The 17,318-nt window shown below is 38.1% G+C and overlaps 1 protein-coding gene across 28 annotated transcripts in view; it reads left to right on the plus strand.

Annotated features, from left to right (window-relative positions):
* NEBL (nebulette) overlaps window positions 1-17,318 on the plus strand; it is a 167,921-nt gene that overhangs the window by 133,268 nt on the left and 17,335 nt on the right. For 19 of the 28 annotated variants that reach the window (XR_013537782.1, XR_013537781.1, XR_013537780.1 and 16 more), the window contains 12 exons: window positions 415-522; window positions 852-956; window positions 6,614-6,718; window positions 7,036-7,143; window positions 7,658-7,768; window positions 9,015-9,125; window positions 9,275-9,385; window positions 10,462-10,572; window positions 12,968-13,078; window positions 13,348-13,458; window positions 13,984-14,088; window positions 16,690-16,782. The exons of 6 other annotated variants lie outside the window; for them this stretch is intronic. Coding sequence is in view for 16 of the 22 variants with exons in the window: in XM_073003074.2 (XP_072859175.2) it covers window positions 415-522; window positions 852-956; window positions 6,614-6,718; window positions 7,036-7,143; window positions 7,658-7,768; window positions 9,015-9,125; window positions 9,275-9,385; window positions 10,462-10,572; window positions 12,968-13,078; window positions 13,348-13,458; window positions 13,984-14,088; window positions 16,690-16,782 (1,290 nt within the window). In the remaining 6 variants the exon portion in view is untranslated. The remainder of the gene's footprint in view (window positions 1-414; window positions 523-851; window positions 957-6,613; window positions 6,719-7,035; window positions 7,144-7,657; window positions 7,769-9,014; window positions 9,126-9,274; window positions 9,386-10,461; window positions 10,573-12,967; window positions 13,079-13,347; window positions 13,459-13,983; window positions 14,089-16,689; window positions 16,783-17,318) is intronic. 3 more of the 28 variants (XM_078378652.1, XM_020801936.3, XM_078378646.1) reach the window with 1 other exon arrangement.

Raw genomic sequence — 17,318 nt, forward strand, 5'->3', positions numbered from 1 at the left:
GCGAGCGAGGCAAGGCTTTTTTTTTTTTTACTCTTGACAGCAGACGATGTGTGGGCACTTTGGGGGGCAGGCAAGGCGAGGGCCACAAACTATCATCTGGGGGGCCACAAATGGCCCCTGGGCCGCATATTTGAGACCCCTGATGTAAGGTTTCATTTTTGCAGCAGGAGCAATGTCCTAACGTCTTGTTCAACTCTTGTTTCTCTTCTGTGAAGGTGAGGCCAGGAAAATATACTTCAGTGTTTTCTGGATCTAAGCCTATAATATGCATTGTTCTGTCCATGTTTAATAACTTGGCCTACAATTACATAATGTGCAGTTTAGAATAGTCTGGAGAAAAATATCTGTGATAAACTGTACAAACCCCTGCACTTATTCCCTGTTGTATCCTGAAGTGATGAATTTGTTTTTCAGGTTAAATATAAAGAGCAGTTTATGAAGGATATGAAGAAATACTGCTTCAATCCTCTTGAAAGTGCTTCTTTCAAGCAGGCACAACTGGCATCCGCCTTAGCAAGCAATGTAAGTAGGGTTGTTTTGGACATTTCTGTAGAAAATGTGAGTCCTTATTTGTGTTGAAGCTGCTTGGTGTGCATTTTATTTTCCCATTAGCATTTGCTTAGCCTTTAATTGGAAAGGTCTAATCTCTTCCAGAGGATTAAATCCATTCCTAGGATGGAATGCTTTGTGCTGATCTTTTACAACACAATAGTAAATGAGTGCCATCTAATGGCCGTTGTAAATTTCAGGCAAACCTGAAAAACTCAACTCTATTTTTAACATTGAAAGTGAAGTTGTGCGTTACTATTCATTCTTTTGGTTGTTTATCCCAGTGTATTTTCTTCTTGTAGGTGAAATACAAAAAAGACTTGGAAAACCTTCATGAGCCCACATCTGCCTTTCCAAACTTGCTTCATTTAGATCATGTTTTGAATGCCAGCAAGATTCACAGTGACGTAAGTTGGTCTTCTTGAAACCATCTCCTTTTGAATACGGTTGTAAATGTAGGTATATTTGATATTAAAGAGTCCCTTCCAAAACAGATCCTGAAAGCAATTTTTGCAGAGTCTTTTTGGGCCTGTGTCCTACTCAGCTGTTCCACTTGCTTCACCCCAGCTCTGCCCATGGAAAGCCATCCTTGTTGTTGTTTAGTCATTAAGTCTTGTCCGATTCTTCGCGACACCATGGACCAGAGCACGCCAGACCTCCTGTCTTCTACTGCCTCCTGGAGATTGGTCAAATTCATGCTGGTAGCTTTGATGACACTGTCCGACCATCTCATCCTCTGTCGTCCCCTTCTCCTCTTTCCTTCACACTTTACCAACAGCAAGGTCTTTTCCAGGGAGTCTTCTCTTCTCATGAGATGGCCAAAGTATTGAAACCTCAGCTTCAGGATCTGTCCTTCCAGTGAGCACTCAGGGTTTATTTCCTTCAGAATGGATAGGTTTGATCTCTTTGTAGTACAGGGGACTCTCAAGAGTCTCCTCCAGCACCTTAATTCAAAAGTATCAATTCTTTGACGGTCAGCCTTCTTTATAGTCCATCTCTCACTTCCATAAATCGCTACTGGAAAAACCACAGCTTTGGCTATGCGGACCTTTGTCGGCAAGGTGATGTCTCTGCTTTTAAAGATTCTGTCTAGGTTTGTCATCACTTCCCCCCCCCCCAAGAAGCAGGAGTCTTTTAATTTTGTGGCTGCTGTCACCATCTGCAGTGATCATGGAGCCCAAGAAAGTAAAATCTGTCACCGCCTCCATATCTTCCCCTTCTATTTGCCAGGAGGTGATGGGACCAGTGGCCATGATCTTAGTTTTTTTGATGTTGAGCTTCAGACTATTTTTGGTGCTGTCCTCTTTCACCCTCATTAAGAGGTTCTTTAATTCCTCCTCGCTTTCTTCCATTGTAGTGGTATCGTCTCCATATCTGAGGTTGTTGATATTTCTTCCGACAGCCTTAATTCTGGCTTGGGATTCATCCAGTCCAGCCTTTCTATCAGCCATCCTATCAGCACATTATAATATATTGTAAAAGTGTGTTATTCCCCAGATTTTCAAATGCTGCAGACAGAGGATTAGAAGATAGAGTCCTGTCTTTCTACTAAGCACTCCACAACATAATGAATGCCATGGTTTATGACAGGGTTGACCCAAGACCATTTATTGCCTGAAGCGGAGCAACAAATGTTACTCATTCAAGAACAGGTACATAGTACCCATAGTACTCCAGGGAAATTATTTTGGGCCCTGAGGCAGAAATTCCCTGTGACCTCTTCCTATTCTTGGCCAATAATATGCAGTAATAACAAACTAGGTAAAGGTAAAGGTTCCCCTTGACAATTTTTGTCCAGTTGTGTCTGACTCTAGGGCACGGTGCTCATCCCCGTTTCCAAGCCATAGAGCCAGCGTTTGTCCGACGACAATATTCCGTGGTCACATGGCCAGTGCGACTTAGACACAGAACGCTGTTACCTTCCCACCAAAGTGGTCCCTATTTATCTACTTGCATTTGCATGCTTTCGAACTGCTAGGTTGGCAGGAAATAACAAACTAAATAATCAACAATTTGCTGTCTTATCACAGCACTTAAAATCTGATGATTCAGATAGCTGCCTCAGTCAGCCTAATGGTAGGACTGGCTCTGTTTTATATTTTGTTTGTTTTGCTTTTCATTTTCTCCCAACCCTTCTTCCTTTTTAACCTTTTCCATGTAAAGAATGCATGTTGTTGCTTGATGACTACAGTATTAATGCATTGAGCAAGCTTCTGTGATTTAGCAGTATATTCCAGTTTTTATACGTGGCTTGATTTACCTTGACTTCGCTTGCTGCAGTGTCAGCAAAACCTACTGACAACAAAATGCTTCAAATCTCTGAGTGATGAATGCTGTTTCAGTGTAATCGGCTGGTTAAGAATAAAATCTCTTTGTGTGAGGAAACCGGGGGAGTAGCCATGCCCTTTTCCATACTCAGTTAAGCACCAAATCAGGGGTGTGTGTGTGTGTGTGTGTGTGTGTGTGTGTGTGTGTGTGTGTGTGTGTGTGTGTGTGTGTGTGTGTGTGTGTGTGTGTGTGTGTGCGCGCGCGCGCGCGCGCTGCTGTGGTGTATGAGCATTCTTATTTTCATCTCCAGGCTTCCAAATTGATTGTATGCTACATTTGAGGAATGTTTCCTAGTGGACACTTTCTGTTTAGTTTTCTCTACTGCCTGAAAGGATAGTAGTCTTAAAGTTAGGCATTTTACACTTACTGCTTTGTTATGGCCAGGCTCAATTCCTGTAAATGTCATGGTTGTAGTGACTGCGAGGATATTTACAAATAGAGTGGTGCCTCAACTTACAACCATAATCCATTCCAGGAGATGGATGTAACTCAAAATGGTTGTAAGTCGAAGCACCATTTCCCATTGAAATGCATTGGAACATGATTAATTCATTAGGGCCAAAAAAACAACAACCCAAAAATAAATAAATAAAAAAAAGCACACAGCAAGCTCCATTGCTAGGGCTTAAAAAGAACAACCAAAAACAAAGCACACAGCAAACTCGATTGCTGGGGCTTTAAAAAAAAACTAACCAAAAATAAAGCACACAGCAAGCTATGACTTTTAAAAAACAGACCAACCAAAAATAAAGCACACAGCAAGCTCCGTTGCTAGGGCTTAAAAATAAAAAATAAAGCACAGAGCAAGCTCTGTCGCTGGGGCTTTAGAAAAAAGCAACCACAAATAAAGCACAGAGCAAGCTCCGTCGCTGGGGCTTAAAAAAAGGAAAACCAAAAATAAAGCACACAGCAAGCTCTGCTACTGGGGCTTTAAAAACAAAAACAAAAACAAAGCACACAGCAAGCCCCATCAGAAGGTGCTGGGGCTGAAAAAATAAACACACAAAAGCACATTAAAAAATCTCAGCACAGAAACATAACCCCCCCAGCCCAAACCCACCCTGCAAAACGCTGTAAATGTACTTACTCAGAAGTAGAGAGGAGCTCCAGGCAGTCCCAAGCCTCCTCCAACGCATACACTTTAACCGTTGGGGCAAAAGAGGTACAAAGAAGCTCTTTGTCAACCAATGGTTAGCCCTCTAATTTGAATCCCCCGCCTTTTTTCCCTGCATCTTTTGATCGCAACTCGAAGCTCCAGCTGCAAGTTGAAGTAAAATTTTGCAGCCAGAGCAGGTCGCAACTTGAAATGGTCATATGTTGGGATGGTCTTAAGTCAAGGCATCACTTAGTACACACTTAGAGGCAGGCAGATCAGGGATTCCTGAGACCTCTCAGGAATGTTTCAGTTATTGTAAAACCTCAGGTGCTCTGTGTGGTTGATATGTTTAGTCCAAAGTGCCACTAAGAAAGCCATTTTGAGCCCTTGATATAACTTTGAGCTAAGAGTAATGAAGGATTTTAGTAGACCATCAGAATGCAAGTGAAGAAACAGGTGTAATACGTTTGACAGATAAGTAATTTTCCCCTCAGTACTGTTGTGCCCTTTCAGTGTTGTTCTGCAGCAGAGTTTTATGATTTGGAGTCTTTTGCCATCTGTCCCAACAGGACCCTTCCTGGCTTTTTGTCATGTGTCTGCAAGTTCTGAAGTTTAGTGATGCTTGTTAATCCATCTTTGCCACCAGAGACAGACATAGCTTTTTTAGCATGAAGAGCACAGAGGGACCTTTCTGGTGATAGGAACTGCTTGACAGTGGAACAGATGTCCTTGGAAGGTGGCTGCCTACCCTTCATTTTTAAGCAGAGGCTGGGTGTCCATCTCTCAGGGTGTTTTTGCCAAGCATCTGCTACACTGGCAGAAGGTTGAATAGATGATCCTTGAGGGTACAATTCTGTGATTCTGTAAGCATCTTTTACTAGTTTAGAGTGATACCCAGTTATGAGCCCAAAGCTAGGGATAGCTTTGCTTCAGTTATCAAGACTCTGGAAATCCCATGTTTGGATTACTACAGTGCCTTGTCTCTGTGGCATCCTTTCAAAATGTTTTGGAAATGTTGACTGGTCACAGCCGTTCTCAAAGGGGGGGGCATATGGCCCCTCGGTGGGTGCTGGTACATTTGGAGGGGGACACAGAACAGAAACAATTCTTCACACACCCCTTTATAAGGTTCATTATGCAACTTATGAAGGCAAGAGAGAAGGGGACGACAAAGGATGAGATAGTTGGACAGTGTCATTGAAGCTACCAACATGAATTTGACCCAACTCCGGGAGGCAGTGGAAGACAGGAGGGTCTGGCGTGCTCTTGTCCATGGGGTCACAAAGAGTTGGACATGACTTAAGGATTAAACAACAGAAATGCAACTTATACAATCGTGATTTGGCCTATAGTAGAGTACAGCTTCCAAATTTCTGAATGGGGCAGGGAATTATGGATGCATTCTGCCGTCGTTTTAACATCTTCACTAGCTCACGGTATGTTTCAAGGTTCCATTGAAAGTGCTGCTTTTGACTTTTGAGACACTCCATGGCTTGCAACTATAAGATTTGAAGCCATCATATTTTTCCTACTTACCTGGATCCTGAAACCGTTATTAAAAAGCCTGCTTGAGATGTTTCTTCCAGGGGATGTACAGTGGGTTGTTAACAGTGAACTGTTCTTTTTGGATAGTATCCCTGTGTTATGAAATCCCTTTCCTAGAGAGAGCTTTTTGGCACCTATCTTAATGTTCTCTTGGTGCCAGCAAAAATTAGTTTGTTTTCTTGTTTCTTTCAACTCTTAGTGTAGCTTTTAGAATTAGCTTCCCCTCTTTTGATATATTCCCCCCCCCATTTTGTTCTGAGCTTAATTTAATGTCCCATCAGAATTATTTGTATTACTAATTTTATTGTTTTTAAATTGTGAATTACCCTGAGAACTTCTTGTATGATAGCAGATAGATAAGATAAATAAGTGAGTTTTGCTTAAAAGAAAGATTGCATAATATTTGCATCGTTCCACTAGGAGGCAATCAAAGACTGTCAAATCTAAGCATCTAATATTTCTGCAGTTCTGGATGTGTTCAGATTGTTATAACCCCAACATGGAGTCCAGTGTTCTGCATGAGATTTAGTACATGCTCCTTGGGCATTTTTAGTCTTCTATTCTATTAAAAACCTACCCCTTTTGGAGCAGGGTTCCATTAAATGTAAAAGATTGCTACTAGAAAGTAAAAAGGAGTGTTTTGCCATGTTTTGTGAAAGTGCTTCATGTGCAGTCTAGATCCAGCATTGAGTTCTGCGTCTATATTCATAAATCACAATGACTTGCTCCTCTGCTCCATATGTGCAACAGTAAAATATGTGCTCAATGCATGATTTTGAGAGGGATGGAACAGCCAAGGCCCAGATAAGATGTAGTGCTGAAAATCTTACAGTGCATTCACAACACTTTTTATTTATTGTATTTATTCATTTAAAATATTTTTGTTCTCCTAAAAAAAGGACCTGAGGCAGATTACATCATTAAATCTAAAAACTATGAATTATTCAAATATTTAAAAAATTAATAACGTAATATTGAAATGTTAGGTAAAGCATTACTGAAACAGATTTAGAAGCAACAAAATGCCAGCCATCTTTTCACAACCGTGCTCTGCAGTTCAGATTGAACTAAGATATATTTGCCTATTTATTTCAGTATGAATATAAGAAACTGTTTCAGAAGAATAAAGGAATGTATCATTTTGAGCCAAATACAGCTGAACAGCGACACCATAAGGAAAATGCAGTGCTCCAAAGTCAGGTGGGCCATAGTCTTCCCATTTCTAGAGTATACCTTGTGTTCCTCATACACTTCTGTTTGGAAGGCAATAGTCTATATAGAGAAAAAGTGATTATGATGCACTTTATAACAGCAATGAGAAGTCTCTCCATAGGTGACACTTTGTCTGGCAATTTTGAAATCTCTCCACAAGTGACACCTTCATTGGTGACTCTATTACATGTATAGATGAATGTACTATCCACTTGATCTTAGCCAAAAGACTGAGAAGCGATGATGAATGTACTATTAAAAATGTAATTTCCTTATAGTTTTGATGCATTGTCTGTTTTTTTAAGGTCAAGTACAAAGAGAAGTATGAAAAATCAAAAGGCAAGTCTATGTTGGAATTTGTGGATACACCATCATATCAAATTTCAAAGGAGGCTCAAAGTTTTCAAAGTGAGGTTGGTAGAATACTTCTGAAACTCATCACTGTAATATAGTCACCACCAGTACTGTAGTTACACTTGAATTAAGGATTATGGGTAGTTCTTGTATTATTGTGACAATGTATTAGTCATAATGTGAGTAGGTTCAGGTTAATCTGAAGGCTGGTGTTCACTCACTGAGATTTTGGATTTGCTCTTCTTGAGCAGTAAATTAACTTGAAATAGCACCAACTTTTTTTCAAGACCCCACACTTTCAGAAGCTTTTTTCGGTGTTATGTGGTATGTTTCAAGGAAACAAACTCAAAGTGTTGTTGGAACATAGAACCATGTGAACAGTTATTTTGATCTCAAGACTCAACCAACCAACCATGAATGTTACAATAGTTCCTTGGATGTCTTGGTTATATACTATATTTGTATTTGTATTCTTTCATGAATGTTGTAGGTTTCAGTGTACCAGAACACATTGCATAGTATTGCATACGTTTTATAAGCAGTGCCAATGTGTATATATATTTTTTTACACAGAAAATGTATAGAAAAGAATATGAAGTCAAAGTCAAAGGAAGGGCAGCATTGGATTTAGACAAGACACCAGAATTCTTGCATGTGAAACATCTCACTAATCTTCTAAAAGAGGTAAAATATGTAAAGTTAAGAGATGAAAATGCTGCCTATAGTTATTCTAATGTATATAGCCAACTGTAGGCAAACTGTTCTAAACCGAAGTATGGACTATTCCTTTATTTATTTAGAAAATTAATAGACTGTCTTTAGGAAAACCTTCCTTTGATTCTCACAACATCAATATTCCTATAATTTCAGTTTGTCCTTATTCCTTGTGTGAGCCCAGGTGCTATGACAGAAGGGATGTAAAGAAGATCATATTACCAACATTCTTGAGCTTCCGTGTGTGCAGTAGCAAAACCAATGTTGACAACAATGGTTCTACTTCCTTTTTCTGTCCTTTTGGCATTCAGGTTCAATCTTGTATCCTATTTTATACAAATCCCATCTTGTTTTCATTGTACAGTAGCTTCTGCAGGTGAATGATAGCTGTAATTTTGTTTTAAACACAGAGGTATCATGCTACATTGTTGTTAGAACAAGATGTTGGTTGCCAATGCACTTCAAGCTGCAATTTCTGGTTTGCTGGCCAATTGCAAACAATAGTTTGCCAATTCAAATTTCACATTGTAATTTAGTTTCAATAACTATTGTTTGAAGTGGTGTCTGAATTGAGTCTGTGCCTAGAAGATGAAGATACATGGACATAAATTGAGATGATACGTCTGGATTTGTCAGTCAAGGAGAAAAGTATAAGCTGTCTATATCCTCTTCTGGATTTCATCTGACATAATGCTGAAATAACTGTGACTTGCTTTTTCTGCCATGGGTAGCATTAAATTCTTCTGCATGTTCATTTCAATCACAAGTACTCATCATGCTATGTAACTTTGATTTGTGGATAAGTGTCATTTGTATAGCATTTAATGCATCTTAGCGAATAATGACAGCATTAGTAGAACTTGAGTGACAGGGTCATTTACTTGTCTGGAATCTGTATATCTACCATCCATAGCAGAAGCTCTTACAATTTTATAAAGTATCTGTGCAACTGTAATATTAGCGCATAAGAGGAAGGTGTGTGTGTTTTTTTCCTTTCCAGGAGCCAGGTAAAGGTTGTAAAGTAATCTTTTCAGACTACTTGCATCATACCTTTTGATTTCCCAATTCTATTTTAACTATGATAAACGTGCACTATCTAATTCATATTTTATAGAGATTTTCAAAGTATTCCTTCAAATATTTAATAAGAAGTTTTTCTTTTCAAGATCTTGCTCACAATTTAAAGCAGAGACATGCTATTTTTTTAAACCTTCAGAAAGAGTATAGAAAAGATCTGGAAGAAGGGATGAAAGGAAAAGGAATGATGGTGTTTGAAGATACGCCAGATTTGATTAGAGTGAAAAATGCAGCTCAGATACTAAATGAGGTAGGTTATGTTAGTAAAGGTTATTAATGTCATGGAAAGTGAGCCCTTCACAAAGCATCCAGTGAAATATATTCTTAGTTTTTGCAGTCTGTTGAAAAAGGACATGCTTTGAAACTGCTTCCACCTGTTTTTTTTTTCTTTTTTAACAGAAGGAATATCGCAAGGATGTAGAAAATGAAATAAAGGGAAAAGGAGTTAAGCTTATTTCAGAGACTCCTGACATGCAAAGAGCGAAGAGGGCATCTGAAATCATTAGTGAGGTCAATAAAGTAAAATATCTAAAGCCTTGTTGCAGTCATCAGAAAATGTTGATCAATAAAACAAACACAAGACAAGTTCTATACACTTCTCAATATGACAGTAGTCCTTTTGGTTTTTGAGAATCATTGTAGAAATCTGTTGTTGTATAGCTTGTTTGAAGGAAATGGAAACTTACCAAGTGAAAATATGTAGAACACAGGTAGGGCATATGTGATTGTTGGGATGCAATCCCCATGAACCCTTCTTTGGCATAAGAGATTTCTAGAGTTGCAGTCCAGTCACATCTGAATGCCCTCTTTGTTCCCATTCCTGATGCAGAACACATAAGGTTTTATGTCATTTTGACCATTTGCCTTTGAATATGAAATTTATTTTTTAGGATGCATTCCTATGGTCACTTATCTGCACCTAATTGGTGCTAAATTCTTGGGACTGGTTTTGAATAGACATGTATTGGAGTGCGCTGCTGAGAATGGGATGCTCAGTATTAATGTGAAGAAATATAAATTCCAGATGCATTAATTTAAAATACTGTCCAACTTCTCTTTTAAACACTATAAAACAAATTGGGAAAGTTGAATTTGCTTTATAATATTCATTTTGCATCAATTATTTTTAATTTATTCACTTGGCTGATCCCAAGTCATGTAAAAGTTCTTTGACTATTATAGCTCAGCACAGGCTATTTGAAAGACTGTTTTCCTTATATGCTAGGAATAAAATTATACACCTTTCCACTTCATTAGAATTTAATTAGGAGTTTGTTTCCTTTTCTAAAGAGCAAGAGGAAGAAACATGCTTTTAGCAGGCAACCATCAAACGTGCTTTTAGCAGGCAACCAACAAAACATTGCTATGTATTTATTCACTTTGTAGGTCTGCAGGTACCCTGCTTTAAAGAGTAATCATTTCAGTTCAACCGCTTAACTTTTAACCTTATCAGAGAAGGGCATAGGCTTAAACTCACAATGTATGGTATATCCCTTAAATCTCTCTCTATGAAATTAGTTCATCTGATTTCTTCCTTATGTTTCAAATGATGCTGATCTTAATATATATATTACTGTCATTCACAGAAAGAATATAAAAAAGATTTGGAGACTAAAATTAAAGGGAAGGGAATGCAAACTGGCACAGATACACCTGAAATGCAGAGAGCCAAGAGAGCATCTGAAATTGCGAGTGAGGTTAATAGTTTTTATTTATTTATTCATTTATTTATTTATCCACTTTGCTATATTCATTGATTTAATTTATATACTGCCTTTCTCTCCTTTAGGACTCAAGGCAACTCACAACATGATTTTTAAAAAACCTATGTAATAAGTTACCACATTAAAACAAACTCCAAATTCATGTGATCTTTAAAAAAATTAAAAATAAGAAACAAAACCTGCTATTAAAAGGCCCTTAGCAGGTAACCAGTGGCCAAAGGACTCTCTAAACAAACATGTCTTTGCCTGCTGGTGGAAAAATAGCAGAAAGTGGGGAGTGGGTAGCGTAGAGTTCCATATCCTGGGAAAGCCACCCAGAAGGTTCTTTTCTTTGTTGTCCTCATTCTGTGTGCCTGTGGAGGTGGTGACACACACAAAAAAGTCTGTCTTCTGAAGACCTGGGCAGGCTCATGATGTATAATTTGAATAGAACTGTGTAATTTTATAATCTGATGCTTTACTGTTACAAGGTATGGAGTATATTCTCCACTGTGCATGACTGAAATAATTTGGTCTACATAGAGGAATTCTGTCTTCCGTTATTTATACAATCATACTCTACCTTTCTTAGCTGTGATGGGCATAGAATATTTGTTTGAACTTGAAGAGACATAGTTGCCAAATGTGGGAAAAGACTAGGTACCTGATAAAAATTGTGCAGACTAGAGATTTCGAGATCTCTTTATCAAGCAAGGTGTGACCAAAAGTTAGTGTAGTCATGTAGTCAGCATGTTTTCTTGAGACAGAGTAAGAAAGGGAGACTTAAGATTCTCCAGTGGTCTCATCAAAGTAATGAGATGACATTGTGGTTCATCCAAAGTAGCCTTTATGTTTAGTGGGAGCAAATAAAAAAAAAAATAATTTAAAAAAATTAAAAAAATCTGTTATGAAAATTAAAAACCATAGTCCTTATTTTAAAAAGGTAGGAGAATCTGTGTATTAGAAAGCGAGCATAGAAGAACAATAAATGTTTAAAAGCTGGTGAAAACATGGTTAAAACTTTCAGGGAGGAAGATTTTGAGCAGAGGAAGTTTACATCCCACACTCCCTGCTGATTCTTTCTATAAGGAACCTCCACTCCAATTAACATCAAAAGGCAAAAACTAAGTTAGGAACCCCATCTTCCATTGTCCTGACTAGTGCCAGCCTCCTGTGTATTGAGAGACAGTTACTGTCCATGGTACTGATGAAGTAATCTATTTTACATGCTTCTGCATGTCTTGAGTAGATACTAATGTTTATTTCAAATTAGATTTAGAGCTCATCAGTAAAGCCCCAAAAGTCTAAGGCACAATGGGGAACTTTTTTAAAATTGTGATTTCTACCAGATTGACTTAATTCTTTATATGTACTAATGTGAATTTAGCAAAATAGGTTACTTGTTGATGGTAATTCTCCGTTGCTATTGTTATGTGACATCAAGTCACTTCCAACTTAAGGTGACCCCTATGAATGAGCAATTTCCAAAATGTCCTGTCCTCACAGTACCTGCTCGGCTCTTGTAAACTCAAACCTGTGGTGTCCTTTAGGAGCCAATCTGTCTCATATTTGGTCTTCCTCTTTTCCTCATGCCTTCCCCTTTTTCAGGCATTATTGTCTTTTCCAATGAATCCTGCCTTCTCTCATAATTCTCTAGGCTGGTATATATAACCAAATTCAACTTTATGTCCATGATCTTTTTATGTGGTTATATCCTGAAGAGATGAAAGCAAGAGGAAATCAAGTTAATGAATAAATAACACTACTGATGAAGTTAATAAATAAATAACACTACTGATGCGTTGTCTCCGATGCCTAAGCTAATCTGATGATGGAAGATTGCCAGAAGTTAATATGTCTCTGATTGAGCACTGCCTGGTAGAAGTGAACTTCACTGGATGCCCCCTCTGTGGGATTCCTTTTAATGTTAAAACGTCATAATTAGATATTAAACTTTACAATAAATTGTAATCCGTTATAATTTTAAGCCCTTGTGAGAGGGGGATGTTCATGCTCCCACTAGTGTGTGAATCTTCTGATACATGTGACTAGCCTATTGGCCTGTTCCCATTGCCAGCAATGCTCAACTTTACGAGTTTATTCATTACCCTGAGATCTGATTTAGGACAGTGAAAATGGGATAGCTGAAATAAAATGCTACAGAGATTTCTAAAACCTTTTCCTCTTTTTTTGTTAGAAGATGTTAAATAAAAAAAAAGGAACATCAGATATATCTGAGTATCTCCTATGGTGCCAATGTTCTGTGTATATAAAAGGACATTTTGACCTTCCAGGGGGATATTTAATAAAAGCACACAGATTAAAGCATGATCCGTATAAAAGCTTCAGCTGCAATAGATATGAGTATTGCCTGTTCTGTCCTTCACAGAAGGAATACAAGAAACATCTAGAAATGGAAATTAAAGGGAAGGGGATGCAGGTGGGCATGGATACTCCTGATATACAACGAGTGAAGAGAGCTTATGAAATTGCAAGCCAGGTTAGTGCGGAATGCAGTACTTCAATGGCATTTACGGCAAAAATATAATGGGCCTTTAAAAATGTGTTTTGACTAAACCCTTTTGAAAGTAGAAAGTATAGAAAATAATGAAACTGAATCCTACAGAAGCACAGCCAGGCATCGGGAATCTAGTTTGTGTTGCAAGCCCAGCTTTGAAAGCAGCACACATGAATTATTCCAGCTGTATAGAAATGAAAGGCGAACGATATTGTATGTCTAAGAATTCATTAATGTGCCGTTTCTTACAGAAAGAATATATGAAGCACCTGGAGACAGAAATCAAAGGGAAAGGAATGCAAGTGGGCACAGACATCCCAGAGATTCAACGAGCAAAGAAAGCTTCCGAGATAGCTAGCCAGGTCAGTGGGGAACGAAGAGTAATTAAGATTTTTTCCCCCGTTCAGGGATGTGTGACTGTACATAAGGTTGTTCACTTGGTTCCAATAAGGCTGTTTGCATGCACACAGCTTATGCTAGAGCATTTGTTTTAATGTGAGGATTCTGTGTCTGACATGAATGATTTAGACCAGCCATTCTCAACTTTTTTTTTTTTTTTGGCCACAACCATAAACACAATACAAAAGAAATATAGGCCAGATCAGGATTGTGTAAGTGGCATAACGAACCTCATAAAGTGGTGTGTGAAGAGTTATTTCCAGTCTGTGGCTCCCTTCAAATGTTCCAGGGCCCCCCAATGGGGCCATATGGCCCCCACTGAGAATGGCTGATTTAGACTTGATTCTACATTACACTCAATCCTAGTTCACTGTAATTTTGTGGTATAGTGGCGTTCTTAAGCAGTAGTAAATTAGACTTGTGCTTATTCAGTTGTTGGTGTGTTGATATATGAAATGTAGAAGTATGTTTGTGTTGCTTTCCTACAGAAAAAATACAAAGACAAAGCAGAAAAGATGCTACATATGTATTCTGCTGTGCCAAATACTCCTGAGATTGAAAGAATTAAAAATACCCAGAGAAATATCAGTGTTGTAAGTAACAGGAATTCATATATTAGGAAAAAACTTAATAAGCACTCTTGTATTCTAAAACAACTAGAAGTCATTTTTTCCTCAAATTAGCTGCATGATATCCTTAGTAAAGGCTGTTCAACCTCTGAACATTAATGTTTGTAATTGATAAACTAGTATAAAAATAATTTTAAAAATAATTGAGGTTTGGCAAGGATGATTGGTTTGATCCACATTCCAGGTATTTTTTCAACAAATTGTGTAAATGTAGTTAGAAATCAATGTGATTTTTACTGATTAATGCATTTGTCTGAGCTCTTCATGTGTAAATACGTATTCCAGTTACAATGGAAGCACAATTGTTATGCTCCTTTTCTTCCATTCAGTGCAATTCATTTTTATATGTCAGTTGTGATATTTAGAATGTCAATTTTTCATATTTTGAGAGATTTCCTTTATTCCTTAAACTAAATTAGCTTGCTAGACTCTGAGACATAATAATTAGCTTTGAAAATTCAAGATTTTTTTGTTTTGTTTTTTGTGATACAAAATAAAATAATAATAATGTGCCACCAAGTCAATTCTGACTTATGGTGACCCTTTTCAGGTTTTTCCAGGTAGAGAATATTCAGAAGTGGTTTACCATTCCTTTCTTCTGAGGATATCCCAGGACTATGCTGCTTGTCCCTCACACACTGGTTCTACTCAGAGGGAATCAAATTCCCAACCTTTGGCTCCACAGCCAGATATGAAAACCACTGAGCTATCTATCCATTTGGGCAATTCCTCTGATAGTTATTGTATTGCATTTCCACAGAGTTTTGAAAACTTCTCTGGGCAGTATAGCCAACTCTGCTCTATTAGTTTGAAAGTAATGAAGATGAAAAAGAGAGAGAAAAGTCATGCTTTGGGTATACAGTTAGATGTACTTCCTACTAGTAGAAAAGAACTTTTCATTATTTTGAGTTGAGTGGGAAATGTACTCACTGTAGTGTGTGAGAAGGGGAGCAACAGAAAAAGGAAATATGTTTTTTTTTTTTTAAAAAAATGTTGGATTTGTTGCTTTGAGGGAGTTGGGAGCCTTGCACTTTTTATTTCTTTTCAAAGGAGGGCCCCAGGTATTGTTAGGCTGAAACTACTATCCGTCCTGGACAGCATAATCTAAGGTCAGGGCAAAATGGTACGTTCTGGGTATACAAAAACATATATACAGTATAGTTTTCTCTGCACATGAAAAAAATGAATAAATCTTAAACAGTTCTGGAACCTACATGGGTGTTAAAATTATCATGCTTACCTGAGTATTTTTTACATCTCATAGCATTATCCAGATAGGTTATCCATAAGAGTCAGTTCAGTTCGGTCTTTATTGTTTTGACCACTTTGGTCATCCAACTTCCACCAATTTAAAACATAAGTACAAATAATAATATATACACAAGCATGGTGCCAGCTGAACAGACACAATGCCACAGATTAAAAAGTACAAATACAAATACGTACATTCTCTAAAATGCTAGGTTAAAAACAAAATAAAAAATACAAAAAGATTAAAATATAGTTTCAGTATTAAAAACCAAGTCATTTCATGTGGGTCTTCAGATGAGGTATGTGGTATTCCCACAACGTAAAAGTTTATTATAACCACTGGCCATTCTTTTAAATCCTTTTGGGCTTCTCCAACGCATGCACATTTGTGCTGCAGAATAGCAGGATCATGCTTTTGAAGGCTTGGAATCAAGAGTTTGATTCTGTTTTGTTTTCACTGTTATTTTCTAAGCATTCTGCAATTTCCTGAATTTAGTTATTACAAGGAACTGTAGTTAAAATCAGAAGCAATAGTTTCCAGTCTCCTTGTACCTGAAGGAGTCATGGAGGAGCACATGAATATGAAGGTAGCGTATCTTCATCTTGCAGAAAACTATGACTTCCCATTACATCTGTACTGGACAAAGCATTCCTGAAGAAGGAAGTGCACTTCTTTCAGCCAAGAATTGTAATTCATTGCTGATGCTGTTTTAGAGCTTTTACATTGTCTAAAGATAGCCTCCCCAAGCTCTGGATAAGAGAACCTGCTGCTGCTGCTGCTTGGGTGCTAAAATGCCACATCTTCCAGTAAATTGAGGATGTGCCTGATGGTTACAAATATGAATGACTAGATGGGAGGCTGACACTTGTGGGTAATGTTTGGTTCCACCATCCATCTTTCAAATTCAATTTCCATTTAAAATTAAAATATACCCGTGACTGCAAACTATAAAGTTGGTGTCAATTAGAACTTGGAATACTGTATTCTTTCTTCCCAACTTTTGCTGCTGTTCCTAGCAGTATCATAATTATTTATTTATTTATTATTTATTTATTGGACTTATATACCGCCCCATAGCGCTACAAGCACTCTCCGGGCGGTTTACAATTTTTAATTATACAGGCTACACATTGCCCCCCCAGCAAGCTGGGTACTCATTTTACCGACCTCGGAAGGATGGAAGGCTGAGTCAACCTTGAGCCGGCTACCTGGGATTTGAACCCCAGGTCGTGAGCACAGTTTTAGCTGCAGTACAGCGTTTTAACCACTGCGCCACGAGGCTCATTACTTTTTCTTTTTTTGGTCTAATGAAGGTACTTTACAAGAAGGGATTAGGTGCTGGCATAGCAGTAACAGAGACGCCAGAGATTGAACGAGTAAAGAAAAATCAACAAAATATTAGTGCAGTAAGTTTTAATATTGGCCCTTTGTACAACCAGTAACTATTACTACTACTATTATCAAAACACATTGGCTGAAATCCTGTTGTGTAGCTCTGCATGTGCAGCAGGGATGACATAATCAGCAGTGGCAAATTCATGTTTGTTAAAGATTTCCTTTGGTAATTTTGGAGTGTGTGCAACTCTGCTGCATTGGGTATGAGTCATGTGCACCCAGATATTGTCCTTAATCTGTGTGCCTTCAATCAACAGCAAGGTTCCTGATAAGATGGGCACCAACAAGGTGCTCACAACTCCACTTCCTTCTGTGCAGCTCTCTTCCTTCTCCATACAGCAATCGCGTTAGATTCTGGTTGCAACAGAACCCATCGTGCAGGGGGTGGAGTCGCACATGCATGCAGGGTCAAAGCCTTGCATATGAGAGGCACAGCCCCACCCAATGGGGGTGGAAGTTAGAGGTTACATTGATCAACAGTGATTTGCCATTGCTTACAACATCATCCCTGTTGCATCCTTGTATAGAATAAGACAGTGGGAGTTCA

The sequence above is a fragment of the Pogona vitticeps genome, chromosome 6 (assembly GCF_051106095.1).
Source record: "Pogona vitticeps strain Pit_001003342236 chromosome 6, PviZW2.1, whole genome shotgun sequence".
Lineage (NCBI taxonomy): Eukaryota > Metazoa > Chordata > Lepidosauria > Squamata > Agamidae > Pogona > Pogona vitticeps.